This window comes from Empidonax traillii, unplaced genomic scaffold (genome assembly GCF_003031625.1).
Source record: "Empidonax traillii isolate 1590-97213 ecotype Southwest subspecies unplaced genomic scaffold, ASM303162v1 scaffold158:size1480230, whole genome shotgun sequence".
NCBI lineage: Eukaryota > Metazoa > Chordata > Aves > Passeriformes > Tyrannidae > Empidonax > Empidonax traillii.
This window is the reverse complement of record NW_020955351.1, coordinates 819,415-843,356: the sequence shown is the minus strand read 5'-3', so window position 1 is coordinate 843,356 and position 23,942 is coordinate 819,415. Positions and strand designations below refer to the sequence as shown.

The 23,942-nt window shown below is 46.3% G+C and overlaps 1 protein-coding gene across 4 annotated transcripts in view; it reads left to right on the top strand.

Annotated features, from left to right (window-relative positions):
* NTRK3 (neurotrophic receptor tyrosine kinase 3) overlaps nt 1–23,942 on the top strand; it is a 215,013-nt gene that overhangs the window by 112,928 nt on the left and 78,143 nt on the right. For all 4 annotated transcript variants that reach the window (XR_003571361.1, XM_027884977.1, XM_027884976.1 and 1 more), the window contains exon 12: nt 8,514–8,702. Coding sequence is in view for 3 of the 4 variants with exons in the window: in XM_027884977.1 (XP_027740778.1) it covers nt 8,514–8,702 (189 nt within the window). In the remaining variant the exon portion in view is untranslated. The remainder of the gene's footprint in view (nt 1–8,513; nt 8,703–23,942) is intronic.

The window sequence follows — 23,942 nt, the reverse complement described above, 5'->3', positions numbered from 1 at the left end:
TGTGGCCTGTTTGCAACCCCTTTGCTGGTTAGACACTTTCTGAGTTGAAGTCATTTGGCAACAGTGGGCTGGAAGCTTTATGCCTAGATGTAAAAATTCCTGCCTTGCCTTCCTTCAGCTGCTGGCTAGCTTTGCTGTCACACATGGCTCTGGCTTGTCAGATCCTACCCTTTTTAATTATCAGATTGTATCACCATTTTTACTGTAAGCATTTTCTGTTTCTGGTTCTGCTGGATTTATGCATTTGTGCCGTCATAAGCATTGACTTTATATTTTATATGATTTGATCTTAATGTTTCCATTCCTGAGTGTGAGTGCTTAGAGTATTGGTGTCTGAGCTCAATAAATAAGCTTAGGAGAGAGTGGGAAAGCAAAGGACATGGGAGGAGTGAGGGAGGTTTGGACATCCTCTGCACCAGATGGGGTTGGAGTGATGCTCCAAACGGGAATGCCAGGGTGGCTGGAGGCTGGAAAGGATGAAGGGAGGATTAACAGGGCCCTCCACAAGAGCTGCCTGTTCCTCACTGCAAACACCTGAAAAAAATCAGAGAGGGAAGGAAATGTCAATATATAAAGAGGGAAAGGGGCTTCTGTAAATGGCAGTATTTTGGCAGAATGTTGCATCAGGAAAGAAAGTGCTTTGAGGATTGCCTCAAAAAAAGAGTGCTTTTAGGGATCGCCCACTGACAACAGATCTGACAGCTTTTTTTTATATGATAATGCATCTGCAATGCATAAGAGGGTGGAAGTGGGGAAAAAGCCACATGTCCAGCCCAAGTGGTGGTGGGAGCAGAGATCCTGGGCCTGTCCTGCACTTCCTTCTACCTCAGAGTTCACAGGGATCTTCATCTCCTTGAATTATGAGGGCCTCAAAGCGATGATCTCATTGAGGAGAAGGGAAAATGGATTGCTGCTTAGCTGTTTTGTCTTGCCTTTGTTGTTGGAGGGGCTGGAAGCTGAGGATTTGGAATACATCCCTTTGAGAGCTCAGATTTGTGTTCTTGATGTCTTCATCTGCCTGCAAAGCTCGGGGATATGACTTTTTATTTGCGCTGTTTCCCTAAAAAGCTGATGGAAGAGACTGTGCCCAGTGGGCTGTGGCAGAGAAGGGATTGTCACCTTCGGAGGCTCTGCAGGCAGCCACAGTGGGGTTTGAGCAAAGGCTGGGCTGTACAGGCCAGCCTCTGCAGCAGTGCCCTCCAGATCCCTTGGCATGATGTGGGGATAACTCAGGGTGAATTTGGGACATGGAGATGGAATTAAGCTTTATGGGTGTGGGAAATACTGCTTGGACATGGTTGAGGTGGTGGCGACAAAGCAGGCGCCGAGAGCTGGAATTTGGGGACATCTCTGGATAAAGCCCAGTGTTCTGTACAAGTGAGGGGTCTGCTGCAGGTCAGGGAAAGAGATGCCATATGATGGACCATCCTGTGGTTGAGATTGGTGACTCTGGGGACAAGAAGTGGCTGCTCCCCATTGTAGGAGGGCAGGGAACAAGCTGGAGCCCAGGGCAGACTGGCTCCAAACAGGGCCTGCGTAGGCACCAAGCGCTGCCTTGGCCTCGTGCCCACATCTGCCAATAAAAATTAAGAAATTGATTTCCTTTTGTTTGCCTGAAAGGACGAGGCTCTCTTTATGAGACAGTAAATGCAATCTTGCTCTGAGCATGGCTGGATTTTTAATTGTATTTGTTGTGCTTTCACTCATTGTTTTATGAGTTTCAGTTCCCCTTCTTCCTGGTGCAGAGATCAGCCCTGGGGGGTGGTTTGATTTCAGCTCCAACAAAAGGTTGGAAATTTTTTAAAGTTTATTTTGTAGTTGTTTGTTTTTCTGACAAGCTGATGTTTGAGGTTATTTTTCTGTCCGAGTGTATGTGTGTGCATAGCTCTGAGTTGTTAAGCTGGGCTGAGAGATCTGGCCTTGGAATTATCTACTTGCCAGTTGGTGATATGACCCTCTGAAGAACAGCATTTAAGATTATGATTGGGGTAATGTGGTAGTGCCAACAGGGGTTTGGAGTCAGAGGGAAAGGGATTTTATATACAATATATGTTGGAGCTTAATGAGGTCTGCTTCAGTGCTTGCTATACAATGCATGGTGACCCACTTTACTAGGAGAGCACTTTTTTTTTTGCTAGTTATGGGTCATATACAGTTCCTAATTAAGTAGGTTAATTATATGGCTCCTTTATATTACAAGGGAGAATGGGGATGGCACAATTAGCTCTTGCAGTGATCATTTTTGATCAAAAAATTATGTTCCGCACGACAGCTCCCAGAGGCATGGGTGGTGAGAGGGGTTTGCCCTGCAGCCTTGAGGACTCGCCTCACTATTCTCTGCTTCAGCAAGCTTGGTCTCTGTCCTGAGCACGTGGCTTGGGATGTGGATGGAGTTGTGCTTCCTGGATGGAGTTGTGCTTCCTGTAACCACACTGGAGAGCCCATGGCCCCATCCTGGTCCAGTGCTGTGCCCACAGTGCCTCTGATGCTGCCCAAACCTGGTCTGCAGGGTTGGAGAGGTCCCTGCTTGGAGTTTCTTTGGAAGCATCAGAAAGGGAAGATGCTGAGGGCTTTTTGGTCACAGGTGAAAAGTGCTGCAGCCTGTGAGGACTCCGAGCAGCATCATTCTCTGTAGCTAAACTGTCCTTGAAAGAAATTTCTTTAACCTTTCCCTTCCCAGCCCGGCAGTGGCTGAGCCCCAGCAGCATCACTGGGTTATCTGTTCCAGATAAACCCAACCAGCCGTACCGCCAGGCATTAGGGAGAACATTCAAACTCTAATCTCCCTCAGTGCAATTTAAACCTATTATTTCTTGTTTTATCCCCAGTGGATGTGGAGAACAGCTATTATATTTCTCTTTGCTGCAACCTTTTACATATTTGAAGGCTGTTATCACGTGTCCCTTCAGTCTTCTCCTCTCAACACAAAGCATAATTCTTTCAGTTTTCCCTTAGAGGTCATGTTTTCTCCACCTTCAATCATTTTTGTTGCTTCGGAGAGGCTACTGTGATACCAAGCTGGAGTTTTTGTTGTTTCTTTACGTGTTTGCCTTGGGGCATTCATTATGTTATGAATGTGTATGAAGTGACCATTATCTTCTATAATCTGTGGTTATTTATAAAGTACCCTATATTCTTGAGCCTGTGTTTTATTATAAAGTATAGCTCTTAGCCTTGATAAATAATTTACTGTTACAATATGGTCTCTCAAACAGGGATCCCTAAGCTATTTATTATTATTATTTGCTTTATTTTTCATAAGTAACAAGTTGTCCATGTAGCACTGTGAATGAACTAGGCAATTCACAGAGAGGGACTGAAAGCTATATCCTGTTCACAAAGCTTCCAGATAAACAAGGAGGTGAAGGTAAACACCAAGCCAAACTTCAGTTTAGCCACAGGGAACAGTGCTGAATAGAGAATGATAGATTTTCTGAAAAGCAGAGATTTGGGGGTAGTCTGTAGGAGTGTTTACAGAGATGATATTACTGGGATGGATGCAAAGTGAGAAGAGTTGGGACATTGCTGGGATGGATGGACTATAGCCTGACTGGGAGACTGAGGGAGAACAGAGGGTGGAGATGAGACTGGGAATGGTGGTGTTTGAGTGAGGTGTCTTTCTTGGGAAAGAGGACTTGGCTGTAGAGAAGATGTGGGAGGGAAGGCAGAACAGCATTGCTGCTTGTGACATTTCCAATTTTCAAGCTGCCTCGCTGCTCTTTGGATAGTATCAGATTAATTTGATCCTGATTTTCTGGTCATTGAGGTTGACTCCTCCACTTGCTGGCAGAGGCTGTAGTGCTGGGCTGGACCAGGGGCTGTCTGCTTCTTCACTGAGGGGTAGCCCTGGGCAGCTCTAATACCTCCTCAACCTCTCCCCATAGAGAAAGGGAGTGATGGAGGGCCTTCATCACTGTTGGTGACAGTGCTTCCTTGTCAGGAAAACTGCATGGAGTTGGCATAGAGAACAGCTCAACTCTGTCCTTGCACACAGTGTGGATGCTACTGGCTGATGAGACTCCTGCTTGGAAGGAAGCAGAGCCATGGGAGAGCCTTTCAGAGTATAGATGCAACATGTTCAATGCTCAGAATGGGCATAGACTTCTTAAAGTATTAACAAATAGGCTCTTTTTATAGTTAATATCCATGGTATGTTTGTCCATAGCACAGGCTGAGTTATTTGCAGAAACAGCCACTGCATCACTGTTCAGAAAAGCTCCAAAGTATTTTATATAATGTTTCAAGATCACGGGATAGTAGGTTAGGAATTACCCCAAGTTACCCTTGACTATTATTCTGCATTTTTACTGTACAAAACCATCTTCTTTTCTGTATCTCTCTGCCCATTTCCCTGTCAAATGGAAAGTAAACCTAAGTCTTAACATCTGCACTCTCCCTTTCTTTTGCTCCATTTTTTTGCTTTAACTTTACCTGGGAAATGCACTGGTGAAACCAGTGGGAATTCTTCCAAATAAAGCCATTAATCAGCATTATACATCAGAAAACTCAACCTCTTCGCCTACTTAACAGCAAAAAATATGTACTATTGCCAAGATAGATTTAAAAAGTTGAAGTCTGGGTAGCTGTTTTATTCCCAGGAGTTGCTAATGGCAGTGTATATTTTGAGTCAGAGCAATAGTCACACCTATAAAAGTGATCAGTGACTGCTTGATATCCGTGATGTTTTTTAAGTTTGTCTCAGGCTTGTGCAGTGAGTCCAGCACTCATCTGACTCTCAGAGTGGCAACAGAGTGGCTGTGGGCTTAGGGGGAACTGGATCTCAGCTGTGACCAGCCAGAAGAGGTGGGAATGAGAGAATGAAAGTGATAAAGAACCATGACTGTACTATAGGAATTAATGTTGTCCAGATTTCTACTTCTCCACACCCCTCTCCTAAAAAAAAAAAAAAAATTATTAGTTGAAACTTGGAGAAGTCCACAACTGAAAATTACGTCTTTTATCATATTATGTCCTGTGGAGGATATTGGGATGAATTGGCTGAATAGCATGTTCTAGTCCATGTCTGGTCAGGGCCTACTGTCATCAGAAATGTTTTGGAAAGCTGGAAATCTAGTGCAGCATGTCCATCGTGTGTGTTCCTTTGGACTCTGGAGAATGGGATTTTATCTCTTTTCTTTTCCTAGACCTGGAAATACATCTGGAGGCAATAAATTGTCCCTGTCTCATTGCAAGGGTAGAATATCCTTTCTGAGTTGTGCTATCCCTGTGGTGTCAGGACTGCCAGTGGAAGTTCTTGGGCTTTCCCACTTTTGCAGAAGTGGGAAGGGGTTGAGATAGTCATGAAGCATCAGAGTTCAGCTCTGTGGCTTCTGAGGGTTGGTCGATCTTGTACATGGATAAGCTTGACAGCACTGACTTGAGCTGGATGACTGAGAGGCCGAGTCCATTCATGGGACCCAGTGTTCATTGGGGAACGGGAGTGCAACTGTGGATCAGCTGAGACATGATTACCTCATAAATCTTGGGCAGATTTGGGGCATGAAACTAAGGATAACACGTGTAGAAAGTCCTCCTAAAAAGTAAGCCACAGAAAAAAACCCACACCATGGAGCATACAGAAGGTCAGACTCTGGATCTGTTTATTGGCAAAGAAATGACCATTGGAACAATGACTAATAGATGCTTGCTGTGCTTAGTTTCACCTAACCTTGATTATGCCCTACTCTTTTAGATGCAGCCATGTCCTGCTAACCTGCTTGTGCTAGAGGAGCACTGCCACAATCTGTGTTCCTTAAAAATCCTAATGCTGCAGGAGATATTCTCTTTGTCCCTTGCCACAAAGGTGTGATTTCTGCTCTCAGAGCAGAGGACAATGAATATTTCGTTCACATAAAATCATAAGATGGTTTGGGTTGGAAGGGACCTTAAAGATCAACTAGTCCAAGCCCCCTGCCATGGGCAGGAGCACCTTCCATGAGACCAATCTGCTCAAAGCCTCATCCAGCCTGGCCATCACTTACTAGAGGCCTTTCACATCCCATTGCCTAATGAAGCACCTTCCTTTGAAGCAACACCTTGGCTGCTTAGGAAAAGCTGTAAGCCCCCAATAGGCTCTCACACTGCTCTACTGCAGGGGAGATCTCTATGGTCTTTTCTAAAATTATTTTTACCAGTCTGTACCAGCTGATATTTTTATGACTTGGTTTTCAAACTGCACCTTGAAACTCAGAGCTCTCCACTTCCCACCACGGCTGGGCCAGCCAGTGGTGCAGGGTACAGATAAAGGAATGCGCACACCACACAAAACCCACTCCCCCTGGTTTGCCTGCAAAGAATTGACATCGCAAAAGAACAAAAGTCATTCAAACCAAAATTGCCTGTTTGCTTTTTGTGTTTGGAGAAATGCAGCGTGCACAGTTCCAACAGAGGCATCTTGCGACAAGAGCTGAATTTTGCCTTTGCTTCTTGAAAGCAGAAAGTCACACAGGCCCAAGGAGTAATGTTAAAAAAGCCAGAACCTGCCAAGACGAATTCACAATAAAGGGAGAGACTTTTTTTCCCTGTGACTAAAACACCTGTCACAGCTGCCAGGACTCTGCTAATTACACAATAACTTCATTATATCCCACTTGGAAGAACAAACAATACTTGAAGCTCCAAAAATGAGCAGCCTTTAGACTAAATTATTGCAGGCAGAATGACTGCATGGAGCCCCGTCCTCCCAGTAGCTCCAGAGAGTAAAATGGCTTGAAGACTCCCCTCTTCTTTCCTAGTGCTACATAATAAAGTAATTGTGCAATTAGAGGTAGATTACTGATGGTAGATGAGCATTTTCTATGCAACGTAGGTAAAAGGCTGGCTTTTCTGAATAGATTTGATACCTCAATGCAGCATCTCTGCTCCTTTGTACTTGACCTTCTGGCAGCCCCTGGTAGCATCCAGACAGGAGAAAAGGAGCATCACCAGTTGAGTGTGGTTTCTCTTCCCATGTGAATATATTAAGGAGGTATCATGGAGAATTTCACTGTGGTCTCTGCTTTGTCCAACACCAGTGCAGCAAGAATGGCTGCAACGTGGATTAGGGGGTCTAAAAATAAAATAAAACATGACCCCAAAATTGAGAAACAGCTGAATATTGTGAAATATCTCTGTGAGGGAAGCAAGTCTTGGCTCTCAGGTATGGATGCTCCTTCCTTCATCACTTTTTTCACTTAAGGGAACCAGCCTGGTTAGAGCAAGATCAGTTATTGCTCTTGGGCGCAGACATTGAGTGTAAGAAATCATAGCAGGAGTCTGAAGGAACTGGAACATGGTTGCTGGCCATCTGCAGGAGGGAGATCAATGTGCATTTGGGCACACTGGTGCTTTGGGGACCTTCTTCATGGAGGTAGACAAGGATACATAAGTGCTGGAGGACTGGGGGAAGGCACATGGACTGTGCTGAGGGCTCCTTGTTCTCAGAGCAGCAACTTGAAGACATTGCATGGGGATCAATGCAGAGGGACCACCTTGAGCCATCACCAGGTCCCACAAGCAAGCAGCAGATGAGGAATTGGGAGTTTAAACATACTTGAGATGGTGGCAGATGAGTTAGAGGAGACAAGGAGTGGGGAGTCTTCTGGGTTTGTTGCAGCTCAGACGAAAGGTTGTGGCACTGTCTTTTCCATATCTTGCTGGGGTCTCTCTTCTTTGCTGTCCTTGGGTGCCTGTGGCCTCCAAGGGATGCCAGCATGGCAGAGGGGTCCTCCTGTGGGAAACTGCCTCTGTGTCCTTGCTCCAGTGAGAGCAATTAATGCATACCAGAGAGGCTGTGGAGGAATAGGAGTCTTCCATTGCTCCCATCTTGGGGGTCTTTGTCTCATTTTCTTTCCTGTTGGATGGTGGTGTCATCTTTTGGGGGTCAGAAGGGTAAGAGGGAGGTGTTGCCAGTTGTGGTGGTGGTGGGAGGCAGCATGAGTTGAGCAGGATCTGATCTAGTACATGTGTTTATTGTGTACAGTACAGTGTTTATTGTGGGTTCCTGTTTATTGTAGGTATCAGCCTGACTGAAGGGCTCTGTGTGCCCAGATGAAACTGGAAGAGGGGAAACAATATGGGCAACACGTTGGGCAACAGGAATGGCATGAATATGGTTTTGGGGTGAAATAACTCTTTGGGGGTGATGTTTCTCCAGTCTAAGCTTGGTCATAATTCTGACAGGATATACAGACACCACAGTGACTGATTTCTCTTATGACAACTCTAGGAGAGGACTTTGTGGATTACTAACCTCTGATGTAATGTCACCTGTAGCTGCTTAACCCTTCAAGATTGTTAGTCTGGTATCCCAAAGCCAGGAAAGAAAACCTGTAACATCTTCCCTGCCTTGTAAGCTGCCTGGAAAAATTAGCCCTGCAGACAGGACAACTGCCAGGACTGCTAGGACAGGCGTCCTGTCCATGGGCTGGTGGTGATCTACTGCCAACCTGCAGCAATTCCTCCCCACATGGTCAGCAGATCTTGTTGGTCCCTTTCCCCCTGTTGTACCTGACAGATGTGTGTGCTGTTTGCAGGTCCCGTGGCAGTGATCAGCGGAGAGGAGGATTCCGCCAGTCCTCTCCACCACATCAACCACGGCATCACGACACCCTCGTCCCTGGATGCTGGCCCGGACACAGTGGTGATCGGCATGACCCGCATTCCCGTCATCGAGAACCCCCAGTACTTCCGACAAGGTCACAACTGCCACAAGCCAGACACATGTGAGTGCCCGATCCGGAGCCCCCCGTGAGGACCAAGGGATGGGCTGGGGGGATGGGGGGAAGGAGGACGAGGAGGAAGAGGTTAAGAGGATGAGGAAGAAGAGAAGGAGGTTTTTGAGGAGAGTGGGTCTTGGTATGGTCCAGAAACCAAAGTGAATCTCAGGTCTCAGAAATCACAACATACATGTAGATGCTTCCAGAGACGACTTTCCACTCTCACCTTCACCTCCCTTCACCCTCCCTCCGCCACCCACCCGTCACCTTCCCTCCTTGCCTGAAAGTGCCATTCCAAGCCAGGCTCTTCCTCATCAGCTCCAAGCATGAGGTTGTAGGCGTGAGCAAGAGCCAGCTGAGAGCATGGGGATGGACATGACTCCTGCTTGGCTGGGAAAAGGACCTGCCTCCCCTTCCTCCTCCAGCAGTTTCCCAGACACAGGGCTGCCTCTTTGGCTCCCCAGTGGGCCAGGGAGAAGCTCAGGACGCATGGGCATAGGTGCGGCAGATGTGTGGAGATATCTTTATCTCCAGCGGTTTTAGATGCTGGATGTCTTGTTTTTACAGGCTTCTGTAAAGCTTTTGCACCTTTCCTGTATAAATCTGGGTCATGAACTGGGCTCATTAGACTAGCAGGTGGTGATCAAGTGGTCCTCTCCAGTTTGTGTTTCTAAATTCGAGTATAAAAGTGCTGTGTAAAAGGATGCTTTTCTGGGAGTCCTGCACCACTTCCCACATGAGTGGTGGGATGCAGCCCTCCCTAGCACGCAGCTCACAGGTGGTAGTTGAGCTCTCCCAGGCCTCTTGCCAGCTCTGAGATGCAAGCCAAGCAATGCAGGGGATTTGGGTAACATTCCTCTCTTGCTATTGCTCATCCTTTTAGTGTGTCTTGGTTCCAGGTAGAACTGGAAAAATAAAAGGCTTCGAAAAGAACCCAAGGTGAATAAGGCTCAACTTGGGCTAATTCTGTGGCTGAACCAGAAGCAGGGAGTGCTGTGCTGGCCACCCCTGTTTATCCCCTGGCTTCTGCTGACTCGTGGGTGTAGGAGACATAACTCAGCTCTTGGAAACAGGGAGAAGGCTGATCTCCCAACATGTGGCATTAAGTGCTCAGTAGGAGCACACTGCTCCTGTTCTCCTCTCCTCTCTCAGGGGAAGGGGAGCTGCAGCTGCTGCTCCCATGGAGGTGTCCGTGGTGCAGTCCCTGCTGTGTACCCTCCTGGGTCCTGCTGGCTTTTGCCCAAGCCCTTATCACCATCCTTCACTTGCCAGAGGGATGGGATGTACTCAATGAATGTGCCCGGCTTTCCCCTTAATTTTCATTTTAATGTGCTAAATTTGGTCTGTTTGTAGAGAGGGGAGGATGAGGGTGGTGATTAGGCAGGAGCGGAGAAGCCGAATGTAGCGTGGTTTTTCTGTGCCGTTAATTATATATTTTACATTTTTTATAGCACCTCATCTCAGAATGATTTACAAACTCTGATGGCTTGTGAGGGGGGGCTCCCCCCTTAACTTTTTTTTCCTTTCCCTCCTGTGCTGTCTCAAATCTCTTTAATCTATGTGCCGACCATTTCAAGATGTGGGTGCTGTTGAGGTTGTGCAGTAGCAGAGCTTAAACCTCAGAGGATTAAGTTTTGCTCTGAGTGTTTGCCCCGTGGGGCTTGTCAGAGCTGGGTGGGTTGCAGGGGAAGTTGCTCACAGCAGGATTTGGTTCACAGAGATGACAGGGATGGCATCTGGAGGGTGTTTATCCTGCAGAATGTGCCACAGGAGGGAATGCTCCAGGTTTTCCAGGGCTGCAAGGCAGTGGGGTTGGAACTAAACACCACAACAGTGGCACTCCTTTGGGTAATAACAAGAGGCAAACCACAGCTGGATGTTGGCAGGCTGACTGCCTTAATTTTTTTAGATTTCTTTGTTATTCATAGGGCAAAGCCCTTCAGCCCTCAGGCAGAGTTGAATTTGGTGTGTGCTTTGTGTTTTAGTCCCCGAGACTTGTCTTGGACAAAATTTCTGACTTCACTGGTGGCTTTGCTTGGGGCCGGAAAGTTTCATAATTCACCTTTTAAATTAACCATGCTTTGGGGACCTTTCGCTGTAAGGGGTTTGTTTGATCTGATGTGCTCTACTCAACTTCAGCCTGAGCTGGAGAGTATTTGTTGCTCCTGTTCTGCCCGTGGTTGTCACGCTGGAGGGTTTTTCTCTCCTTCTGTGCAGAGCTTGGACACAAACAGTTCTTCATTTGCTGTCAGTTGTAGAGAGGGCTCCTCTGGGCTGGGGGAGTGCCTCAAATGCCCAGATGAGCTCCTGCCACCCACCTCCCACAGAGCTGCTGCCCAGCTGTGAGCAGAGGTGCTCCATGAGACCTAGCATCTTTCCTTTGCACTGAGTTGCATCTTCAGCAAGCATTTTCCCCTCTCCATCATGAAGCTTTTCTCTTTCCTTCTTCCCACAAGCATCTCTGTGCTCTTGAATGTTGTCTGGGTGGAGGACATGCAGATACCCACTGCCAGGCTGCAATGAGGAGAGCAAACTCTATATGCTTAATGCAGCATTAATAGTACATTGATGTGATATAGATTTCTGTCACCCTCTATACTAGCAAGCATCACTTATCACGCAGGGATGACGGATGTTTATTCCCAGCCACTTAGCTCTGCATAATGGAATTGCAGCTGAAATATGGAGAGCAGCTCCCTGCCTGTGGAGCTGCAGCCCCTCTTGCTCTCGCTGTGCATTGCTGTCCCATGGGATCTTCTTGTTAACGTGTCCTCAAGGAGATAGAGATGTGTTCTTCACTGGGAATGTGCTGTCCTCGTGACAATGAGATGAAGGGCGCAGGAGCCAGCTCTCATTTCTGAATTTCTGGGATTTTTGCATTTGTCTCTTTCCCCCTTTCTGCTACTGCTTGTTTTAGAGGAGCAGGTGAGACAAACGTGACTTAAAATTCTGTTTCCCTTCCTGGATGAAGGATTCTCAAAGAGCCATGGAAGAAACCAGCGCCACCCTGTTTTCTTGTGATGAAACATTGAGTCTTGGAGAAGATGTTTCCCCAGCTTTGTGCTGTAACTCCATGACATGCTGGGCAGCACTGGGCAGACATCCAGTCCTTGTCTCAGCTGTCCTCAGCCCTGCCTGGGGAGGGTTAAGCAAAGAGTTTGGCAATGTGGACAGTCCAGCCACAAGTCAAATTCAAAAGAATAAGCTAAAACTGCCTCTTTCCCCTGACCTTTTGCACACTGAAGAGAAACCAAGTGAATTTCTTCTTGGCAGAAATCAGCAGGAGGAGCGACAGGTTGTGGGGAGTTTACGCCTCTCTGTATTTGGAAATAAAGAGATGAGAGGAGAAGAATGGGACTTGTGGCAAACACTGTGGTCAGAGTAAGTGATGAGGATGAGGGTGAAGGACCACATAACATCAACCTATGGTCAGAGGTTTTGGTAGTGCAAAACATACCCTCACTGGTGTCCAGAAGGTGACTATTAGTCCGTCTGGCAGGATTGGCAGTAACAGCAGCTCCTTTCCTTATCTCCATCTCTCGAAGTTCAGGATTTTAATTTCCAAAACACAAGTTTTGTAATTATGAGTAGCTGGAGATTTCTGCGGTGAAATATTGGTAAAGTTTCAGAAGAAACATTTTGGAAGACTGTTTTACTTTAATAATAGTAATTAAGTAGTCATTAATTCCAAGCACAATGCATCAGATGCAGATTAGTTCTTGGATCTGATCTCTCAAGCTTTACTCGAATGCCACAGTACAGTTTTGGAGTTGTTCAGTTCCCTCATATTTCTCATCTGACAAAACAGGTCTTCTGGAGAATGACACAAATCAGGGAAAAAAATCCAAACCTCAGTGGAGAAAAGTAATCTGGGCGGGCAGGTCCCCACCTGCGTCCCAGCAGTGGATGTTCACTTCCCACAAAGACTGCGAAGCTAGACTTTTTGGGGCAAGTGATTTGATTTTGGGGGAGATTTTGCCAGACATGATCGGAGCTGGCTGTATTTTCCAGGACTGGCGCAGTCTGGGGACTGGGATGCATTCTCCACACGGGTGGAGCAGCCGTCCTTTCGTACAGTCCTAATGAGGGTTTTTTTCAACCTCGTTTATTACAGGCTGCCCTGACATAATTACATATTCGAAGTTAGTAATTACACGTATTCATGCTAATTAAGTAATTAGATATAATTACACCAACTGTAAATACATGGTAATCGGCTAAAAAGAAGTACTTCAGAAAAAAACAAGGCAAATCACACAATAAAGGCGCCATCAGCACTCTTTCACTCAGTACCCGCCTTTATCTTGTATTTCAGTGCAGCTTAAAAGGAACATTGTGGTCATTTCAGAAATCATATTTCTTAAACAAATAGATTTCCTTACCTCTGGTTCTAATAGGTCTTGAAAACAAGAATGAAAAAGATATTTACCCTTACCACTGTTAATTTGTTTTGTTTGCCTAGTATGTTCTGTTCACACTGAGCATGGGAAGATAAAAAGTATGCATTTCTATTTTTGGTCAGTTCATATTCCAATTTTTGCCAAAAACAACAACATGAAACTAAAGTCATAAGTGCTTTTAGTTTTATTTGCCTAAAGAAGAAAACTGAAACAGTTGGTAGGAGAAGTTTCTCTGTTTCTTCTTTTATTTTTTTTTTTTCTGTCAGGGATAAGAGGATTTGTCAAATATTCTTTTCATGCAATATAAATGTGGAGCCCAGTGTGAAGTGACAGCAGCACTCTGCTGCCCCATGGCCAGCCTGGGGCTGGGCTGTGCAGGTCTCAGCCCCTCCCACAGAGCTCTGCTGTTTCTCCAAACTTCTCTTTTCCTCTCCTCTAAGATGAAAGCCCCTGACTCCAGCAGAACCCAGCTCCCATTGCTCTTCTGAAGGAGGCACTTGTGGGACAAGAGTCTTCTGCACTGGAGTTCCCACTATCTTACAGCCTTGTCCTCACTCAACCCATGTGAGATACTTTTAAGGGTTTTGACAAAGACCTGTGAGTAGCTGTATACTCATTTTTGTGTGTTTTGCTACTCTGTTCTGTGTCTCCTTATTGGTTCTAACAAAGCCTGGGTTTGTGTCTTAGTTCTGTGGAAGAGCCCTGCCCAACCTCACTGCTCACCTTCTAACGTGTTGATGGCACTGGAGGTCTCTGCAATGACCTTCTGCTCCAAATTTCTCTTCTTTCTGGTTTGTATTGACTCTCGCAGAAAGTGCTCTGAGCTCCAAGTGTTGATGTGAAAGTCCTGCAAAAGATTTGTACATTCAAGAAACCCTGCAGGCTCTGGCTGGCTGTTTACAGAGCAGACGTTGTTGGTATCTGAAGAAACGTGAGCAACCAAAATTACTACTTCTGTCCCTCACTGGAGCATAACAGATCTTCCCTTGTGCCCAGCATCACTTTCTTGTCCTTTGCCCAGACTGCAACATCTGACTAACAGGAGACATGGACAGTGGGACTTGATCCAACCTGCTCACCTCTCAGGTGATTTTTCTTACCTGTGGTTCTTTTCTGCTCTGCATCATTTCATCGAGTTCTGAAAGAGCAAGTGGAAGAAATATCCACATTTTCCAGAAGTCCAGCCTTCATTTGCAGACGTGGAGTGCCCATCCCACCTTTTACCCCTGCACTCTGAGTTGCAACCTCACGCTCACTGAGTCACACTTCAGACCTTCCTGCCACGATGTTGCTACAGAAATGAGGGTTTTTTGGGATGTCTTGAAAAGGCTGGCAAAATCTATTGCATATAGCTTGCCTCTCAGCCAGCTCTCCAGATGCTGTCTGTGTGGATTAACCACGAGAAAGAAAAGCAGCATGGCTCTGCCTGACCCCTGCCTGCTGTAGGGGGAGCTGCTGTGGCCAGCAGTGCAGCCCTGCTTGCTCCAGATGTGATGGGGACCCAACCTGGTTTGAACACAACCTGAGCACCTTCTGCTGCTGTTTGGATTTTAGATCCAATCTCTGTTGCTTTATCGTGTGTTTACTGGAGATATTTGTAACAACACCCAGGGTCAAAGGGGGCTGAGGAGGCTCCAGCCCTGGCATGGGGAAGTGATGCTGGGAGCACAGCTGAGTGCTGATACACTTGGCAGAGATGTTCCTGGTGATGGGGATCCACAAGGAAGAGAAACCTTAAGTCAAGCAGAACTTGGTTTTGGGCTGCTAATGGTGACCTGCCTGCAGAGAGACTGCCTTAGTGATGGAAATACTGAAGGATACAGACATCAAGGAGTTGACAGGGAAGTATTTTCTCATACAAAACTCTGCCTGTTCCTCTGCCTGAAAGCACTTCCACTGAACTGTTTAATCTTGGAATCTGTGGGGCCAGCAAGCAGGGTTGGCTCACCTGGGGTGATTTCAGAAAGGAAGCCCTTGATGTGTGAACTGTCAAGCACTTAACAAGCCAGATGAGAGGAGGTCCTGACCTGTTTTCCTCCTGGATTTGGAGTGGTTCTAGCACAGCAGGCTGCTCTTGCTGCCTGGCAGCCTCGTCCCTGCAGCAATTGGGTTGGACTGAACTGCCCAAGACACAAAGTATCTCATGGATGATGTGTCTGCGCACCCTAATATTCTGCCTTGCATCCAGTCCCCTGCTCGTGTCATAGAGGGGCTCACACGCCCTCCCACTCCTCTTGCAACATTCCCTGACCTCCATACACACCCCACTGTCCCTGTGTTCGTGGGTGTGTTTTACCCCTTCCACTCACCCACACACCGTGGGACGGGCACGGTGTAGAACACTTGCTGAGTCAGCAACTCTTCTCTCCACGTGGCTCAGCTTCCTGCACAGTGACACCCACACACCAACCCCCTCTGCCTCACAAGTGCTGCTGCTGCCAAAGCACACGTGGATTTCTGCTCAGCACCCTCAAGCTCTGCCTTTCCTCAGCAAAGCCAGGGATGCCGTGATGCTCCCAGCCAGGCAGTTCTCCCACCAGGAATTGCCCTAAGCCAGCAAAGATGGTTGGTTGTGTCTTCAGTTTCTAGTGGGTGTTCAGAGATAGGAAGGACAGGTGTGCTTTTCATGGTCTGGCACGAGTCCAGTCTCACTGTAGCAGGGTGAGAGGAGTGGGACAAAATGGGGTTAAAATAGGTTTATATTCCCAGTGTTACCTGCTGCTTGCCTGTGTTGGTGCCTTTCCCTATGCATATGCACTTGTGTTGTGCTTAAACCTGAAGGAGTTGTCCATGCCAGAGAGAGCAGGGCTCTCTGTTCACCAACCAGTGCTCCTCATGCCTGTGATTTCATCTCTGCAAGTCAAAAGGTAGCAACACAGTGCATGACCTGAGGCTATTCCAAACTCAGGCAGCCCTGGTGTCAAGGGTAACGAAGGGTGTTCAAGACTGTTCTCCTTATGGCTCATAGATTGTTTGAATTGTGCTGTGGGTCGCTGTAAAAATAGCTGGTGTGTGTATGTGTGTGTGGGCAGAGTTGTGGTATTGATTTCTTTTGGCCCCCATTTAAACATTTGTCTTGATTTTGAATGAGTTTATTGTGGGTTATAATGTTTTAGCTGTTGGGAAAGTGTCTGGAGGCGGGAGTACCTCTGCATTCCTGGGACAAGGGGGATGTGCCTGTGGTACCCCTGAAGGCACCAGTAGCTCCCAGAGTTTGCAAGGACATTGTGTTGTGACTTTTTTTAGTCTAACCAGGCTGTTTTTCAGGTTTAATGTTTCTCAGAAGTGCAAGGGGCCACATCGTGATCAGACAGGAGATGTCTCTCTGGTTCAGAGATTGCAGGCTCTCATTGTTTGTTCACTGTCTGGTTAAATTGTGATTCCTAATTAAAAATAGCTGCTATTGTTTAGGAGTTGGAGCAGTTTTGCACGACCGCACACACAGCAGGAACATTATTAGTAGCGCTGCCTTGTGGGACAAGAAGTACAGCCCAAAATGTAGCTGAGAAGCTACAGAAGTACGTCAGTAGAGGATAAAAAACAAAACAAAACAAACCTGCCCTTAGTGCTGCTTTTGGGCTAGACAGCCCAAAATATCCTGTTCAGTCCTGAAAGCTGAGGAAAGACCCATGTAAAAAATTATTCTACCTGAAGAGTTTATTGTGTAAAAGGAGGGTTTTGTTTCCCAGCCTTGTGTGGTGGCTGGCTCTGGGGAGACGGGCTGGGCAGGCAGGGGTGGCTTGTGCTTCCTATCAGGATGGGACAGGTGGAGCAGAACACGATTGCTTCATCTAACAAAAATGCAGAAATTGTCGTTCTTGGCTGCTGAACATTTCCAGTCTGCCTCAGCATCCTTCTGGCTGCCTTGCTCTTGTTGGTGGGTGCAGACAGGGAGTGGGGTCAGCGGGATGAAGGAAGATGCTGCTGCTAATGGAAGCACCACTTCTGCTAGTGTGCTCCTGAAGCAGCTGTCTTGCACCGTGGTTAAGTGTAAAGCACTGGCCTTGTTGAACAAGATGTGATTTACTGAAGTGAACATACCCGTTTGAGAACTCAACAATCCCATTTCCACGTGTAGCTGATGTAAGACTTGTATGCAAGTGTCTTGAGGTGAAAAGTACATCGAATTCACAGCATGTGAGGATTGCTCTCAATGCCTGGGCTTGTCTCCCATTAAGACAGGGTTTATTGCATAATCCATTTTTAGAATCCTGCACGCTCATTCCTAAACACGCTGCAAGTTACCTAATGCTGAACCTTGCTTGAATCTGTTCAAGCCCTCTCTCCCTGCCCCTGTTTAAGAGATGGGAACAAACAGAGGCTCAGTGAAACCGTGAAAATTTCTGTGTGTACCCCATCAAGGATCAGGCTGTCCTGCCATCTGCAGCCAAGCGTGGTCGATACGGGATGCAATACTCAAATTAAGCGATGATTTACAGCTTCACGTAGACTCAACTTTTCCTGATGGTAGTTCCAAGTTCATGTGCTGATGTCGCAGCAGTTCCTGAAGTTTTCTGTCACAGCTCTGGGTCTGTAAAAATGTCACACCTTTATTTCAGCCCTACTAACCTATTTTTCCTCTAAGAATTGGAGCACTGAGTCTGAAGGTTACTAAACCTCTCTATTTTTATATATATAAATCTCATATATATATACGTGTTTGATCTGTTTTAAACGTACTGGTTTATAGTGCACGGACACCTGTTCTTCTTAATACATTTTAACAGATTTTACTTCATCCTTCACTGCCTCACCACCACACCTCCTTTTTTCCCTTTCAGAGGCAAAAGGGATCTTTTATTCCCCCCGCCTTAAAAGCATCTTTTAAATTCAGGACAGGCAGTTTCTCTGGCTCCTGTAAGTGTGACAGGAGACAAGGCAGCTAAGTCTCCTAAGTATATATGGCAAATTGCAATTAGAAGAAAACACTGGAACAAAATTACTTCAGTCCTTGTCATCCTTCTCCCAGCCCTTCTCACCTCTCCACCTCCCTCTTGCAGGATTAAGCCTAGCTAATCCTCAGATGAGCAAGATCTTTGGGAAAGCAAAGAGGCAAAGTAAAACCAAGGGAAGAGAAAGAAAAATCCTTCACACTCAACACTAATAAGGAAATTACAGGCGTCCTACATTATGAATTGGATGAATTTTTAATGGTTAGAAATGCAGTTGATTTATAATGCTTCCATCCTAGACTGCAGGGCCTGTCGCCAGCTAATAAATAAATGACAGGCCCTTTGTATTAAAAGTATCAGTCATTTTACATCTCTGCACTATAATTGACAAGGAGCATTGAGCAAGGGAGATGGTGGCCATCAGGTGTATACCAAAGCAAAGGACCTTGTGCTTCAAGCCAAATCTGAGGTCTTGACTTACCAGGAAGCTGCAGCCCAGTCTTCAAGGCCTCTCTCAGATGGGCCACAGCTTCTGCTCTATCCCGTTGCCCACAGAACCAAAAAGAAATAAAGAGCTTGGCCAAGGGCTACATGAGTTTGAAAGGTCATTTTAAGCTCAGCTTAGGGTCCCGTTTAATGTGTGTTATGCTCTAGGACAAGGTTAGTTACCCCTGGAGAGCAGGAGTATCTCCATCTGAGGTGGCTGTCCAAAGATTCCTTCCTGCACATGGAATGAGACAGGACACTTTGGGTCTGTTGGACTCTTTGTGAACAGAGTCTGTTCACTCTTTGTGACGGGTGGGGGAGATTGTGCCATCTGTTCTCTTGATAGTCCCGGCTATTGGCACAGCCAGGGTGAGACGAGCTCAGAGTCAGAGATCAGCCTGAATTCATACAAATCCCACCACAAATGTTCACACTGAGTCTGTGTTAAAAATAAATTCTGGCCAAATTCCAGAGATGGGGTGGGGTGGGACTGTTCTGTTCTTGTGCCAGATCCCAGCAGAGCCCAAATGTCAGGGGAACCTTAGTGAGAGCACAGCAGGCTGCTGAGTATTTGAGGGATGGGGTATATTTTATCCTCTTCTTAATGAGGAGAAGTCACTCAGCATCTTGTATTTCCACTATTTCCTGGAAAGAGACATTTTTCCTTCAGGCCCATCAAGGCGCTGTCAAACATCTTCATCTCCATTTTATGGATGAGGAGAGGGAGCTGGAAAGACATCAGTTTGCTCAAGGTCACACCAGATTGCTGACAGCTAGTAGCCTGACCCATGTTCAGCCCACTGGACCATGTTGTGTGTTTACGAGTCTCCACCTGAAGTTCTTTCACAGCCAGTCTTTTGGAGTCAGGGGTTTGGATGGACAAAGGGGTTCTTGGAACTATCAGCTGTATATTATGATCCCAGAAAATGGCTATTCTGAGCTTTTCCTCCTCCTTTCCAGGTAGGTTGGATCAAACTCTCCACCTTCATGGGGGTCAAGCTACAGTTAATATGCTTCTGCTTTGTTCTCTTGACTGCTTCTGATGAGGCCTCTCCTTGCTCATCTCATCTCACTTGGGCATTGCCTCCCTCATCGGAGTTGGTTGGAAGCTGAGTGCTGGGCTCAGAGGAAGAACAGTTATTTTTTTACCTTGGCTTTAGTTGCTGGCTGAAGGAATTAAGCAGGGAGGCTGGGATATGAGCCTGGCTGCCCAAGGAAAGTGCTGCTCTCTAAGATGCAGACTTTCATCTTGACCTGGAGGAAGGAAACGCTTATTGCCTTATTTATTACATTTCCCCATAGCAGTGTAAATACTATATCTATGATGGATATGGATCTTATGAATAATATAGAGATTTGAGCTAAGTAATTGCTGTGCTTTTTTAATACAAGAGATCCTCAGCATCAGGTAGTATTAATGATCTGTCTTGACATGGGCTCTGCAGAGGGTGATTGCAAACCCCAGTTCTGTGAGAATTTGAGAAATTGGGGGAGAAATCCTAATGTGCTGTTCATCCCTTCTGTTCCCTGTGGGACACTTCAGAAAGAGTATCCTGTCTGCTGATTTTTCTCAGCTTTCCCTAGACCCTCTGAGGACAGGAAGGCTAAGTGAGTTTTGGGAAAACAAATCCCTTTTGTAGGCAGGCTGGGCTGGGCTGTCAGAGGAGGCAACTTTGAGAGGAAATGTAATACAAAGATCCTAGCAGCTCCCTGTGGTCACTAACAGTTCTCCAGACATTTCTGGGAGAGTAAAATGATTAGTTACAGTGAAATTCTTAAATTCAGGCAGAGGTAGTGATACTTTATGTCTCTGCCAATCTGAGTCTTGTCTCTTCTCTGTAGCTTTAATACAGAGCTCTCCTTTCCACTTGCTCTCTGAAACCCTTGTGTAGCCTTTCTGCTGTGTGCTGTTGAACAGGTGGTTACGTTATTATGAGAAATTCTCTATAAAGTCCACTCTTTAATGCCTTAGAATCTTTGGGGATGAATTTAAGATATTAAGAAGTATTGAGATTTAACACCTTCTTTGCAGTGACATCATTGTGGGGGAAGGGATAAGGGGATAGTAATGGCAGGGTGTGGTGTGGGCCACTTTGTGCCTTGCATCACTGGTGGGAGAGAGTTGGTAGCCCAGCTGGCTGGTCTGTCCTACTCCCTGCCATAGTGGTGCTGAGTGCTGGTGTTACAGCTACAGAGCTCTAAGGCCTTTTTAAATTAATGGAGCTGTCTGAGAAGGTTATGAATGCCTTCTCAGTTTCTTTTTTCCTCCCCCAAACACAGCACCTCAAGCCTGAATCAGGCTGTTAAACTTTTTTATTCCTCTCTTTCTAGCCACATCCTCTTTAAGGTTGTTTCCTTTCCTTCTTCCACTGTCACACTTTTAACAGGAATGAGGGCAGGTGAGACCTGTGGACTCCATAGCCCATGATCTCACCTTGTCAGTCTGGGAGGAGCAGGTCTTACTGACCTTTGTGGGCTGTGTGGAGCAGGGACCATGGGCTCAGGTGTTCCTTTGCTACAGGAATGGTGACTCATTAACACTCTGTGCCCTGCAGATAACTTTTATTGATCATCAGCTGCTTAATCAAAAACTCTATCACAGTTTGTTTCGATTATTTTTTCCATCTCTTCATCTCTGGAGAATCAGCTTAGCCAAAGTTAATGTACTCATTATGCAGTTGGGAAACCACTGCCACAGACTGCTATGTAAATCAAGGGTTCAGGAAGGTTTGTGTCCTCCTTCCCACATGTAGCAGGATGAATTTACTGGGTGCCTATTCCCCTGCTTGATGGGGTAAAAGAAGCACTGGGGAAGTTGTGCTGAGATGGGTTTTGACTTGCCTGGGATGGCAGGACTCACCTCCTAGGTTATGCAGAGCCCAGGCTCCACATCTACATCCTCACAGTCCCAGTACAGTGATGAACAGCACTGATCCTACACCTGGTGCTAACCCACCCACGCCTTTCCAGAGGTGTAGGGGCCTCCACATCATCATAAATACCTACCAACGTGGGCATCTGGACTGCTGGAGACCTCCCTCCCTTCTCGCAGAGGGATGTTTGGGTTGAAACCCTCATCAGCTGGGTGATGAAGTGAGGTCCTGTGGGTGACCAAGTGCTCGGAGTATAAGAGAGCTGGGTGGGGGATTATCTGTGTAGGGATACGCTGAGGAAGAGGGCATAGACAGGGGTGTTTGAGAGGTGTGAGCCAGGGAAGGGAGATGAGAGGACAGCTGAGTGCCAAGCCAATAATGGCAAATGCAGCTGGACCACGCATTTATTTTTTATTTTCTGATGATCTGTGTGCAATGTATATATAGACTCAGAGGTGGTGACTTAACAGCAAAAGTAGGACATTAAGTCCCCTATCTAAACAGATCTGAGCACTCCTGATATCAGCACCTTGGATATGTTGCTCTTGGACATTTTGCTGATACAGTGAGGGCTAAGGCTGCAAACTCTGTGAACAGTGGCTTTACTATTCTGGAAACTGTCAGAGCTCCAGAGAGGGGAAGCAAGGGAGCTCTGCAGCAAGTGGCAAAGGTATTTCCGAACTTTTTCCATGTCTTTAGTGACCAGTTCTGAGGAGTGTCAGTCCAGTTTGAGTGGGGGCACAAGAAGGGTTTGGGAGGGAAGCCCCAAGACAGGACTGTTGCTTGTCCTTAACTCCAAACATATTTCTCACTCTGGCTATGCTGAAAGTCTTGATATGATTAATTTTCCTTTTGTCTTCTGATATTTACTGCATAAAATCATTCTTCTTCATCTTACAACCTATCAGGCTAAATATTTTATGCTGGCTATGGTGTTGCAATGACCTAATTTGATTGCAGAGGGTCGTGTCCCATATAACGTTGCTTCGTTTTCTCAGTAGTCAATACAAACTCAATTTTATTTTCTTTGAAAAGCAGGCGAGGCAGGAGCCCAGCATCCCCAGCCAAGCTTAAACCTGCACTCTTACCTTGTTGCCTGGCTGTGAGGCTGTAATGGTACATGTAATTCAGCTTCAGTGGGACCTGCAGGCTTGTTTTATTTATTTATTTTCCTGGTGGTACTGAAGGGGAAAAAGGATGGAAGCTACAGAAAATGCCCTGATGGTAGCTGCTGGCACCTTTAATTTGCCTCAAGGAGCCATTAATTCAGCAGGCTGGATGGTCTCTTGATGGAACCTATCTCAGGAAGGGAGGGTTAGCTGTGTCTCCCTATGGGACCTGGGTGAGTGTTCAGCTTTCTCCTCTTGCCTCCAATTAGATGCTCGATCCTTTTTACCGCTGTGTTTCACCTGCCTCAAAGACCCTTCACCTGCCTTCCGCCTCTGTAATTCATGAGTAGCTTAGAGGGGAAAAGGCGGGTTTAGTCTCAATTTGTGTGGCTTATTTGCATGTGAAATGAGCATGTCCCTTCAGCAGCAGTGCCAGCAGTCTCCTGGCCCCGCTGATCTCGTTCAGGGCAGCTTTGACAGCTCCAAGGCTGTGGCTTGGTGAGCAGTGGCAGGGCTTGCTCATAAACTGGAAGTGTCACTGTGTTTTTGTAGAGCTCGTTCAGAAAATGGTGTTTTTCAGCAGCTCATAAAGGAGGTGTCAGCCCAGGGTTTGGCCTGTGAAAAAAGAACGTGCTTTTTCAAACCGCAGAGTGCAAGAGCTCTCAGCAATGGCTCGTAGGCTATTTCTGCTGGCTGGGATTGCTGCTGGGGCAAATTATTCAGCTAATGGTTTCATTGCCATTTTCCTCATAGATCCTGGACCTTCTTACTTTGTTTTCAGGGTATTCCTCGTTCTCAGCCCTGCCTTTTTCTGTCCTGTTGGATGTTCAGAGGGCTTTTGATTAAAATGGATCTGTTGTGGTGAAAGAGCAGGAGACAGAGAGGTGCTGGCAGGCAAAATGGATCTTGATTTTGCAGCTTTAGCTGCATGTAGGAGTTGAATGAATGAGCGAGCCAATAGGTCATCTGGTACGCCACCAAGCAGACTCTCTTGTCTTGGGGCAAGGATTTAGTGGGAAGAGACCAGGCAGTGGAGTGACAGTGGTCTGTATCGCTAGGTAAGGACCAATGGAATAGGATGGTAAGCCTTGAGGATAGGAGGAGAGGCAGGAGACTAGACATAGGTCACTCATGTGATCCTGCTTGGCAGAATACCAGGTCTTCATGAAGCAGGGACAGCTCGAGCTCTGATTTGTTCTCGGTTTCAAAATATTTAATCAGAGAATCAAATATGAAGTCTCTTTAAGAAGAGACTGGCACATGGCAGCTGGCTGAGTGTTGCAATCAATGTATCCGCTGTGAAATGTTTCCTGCAGAAATATTACATCCTCTCTCATTTACTTGATGATCTTTACCGTGAATCAATCAAAAGATGCCGCACACAAATAGTTCAGCCTGTGATCCTGCGGGTGTCCATTAGAGAGGCATTTGCTTCATGTTAATGGACCTGTTGATTAACAAAAAAACCATTGCTTTTTAAATAGAA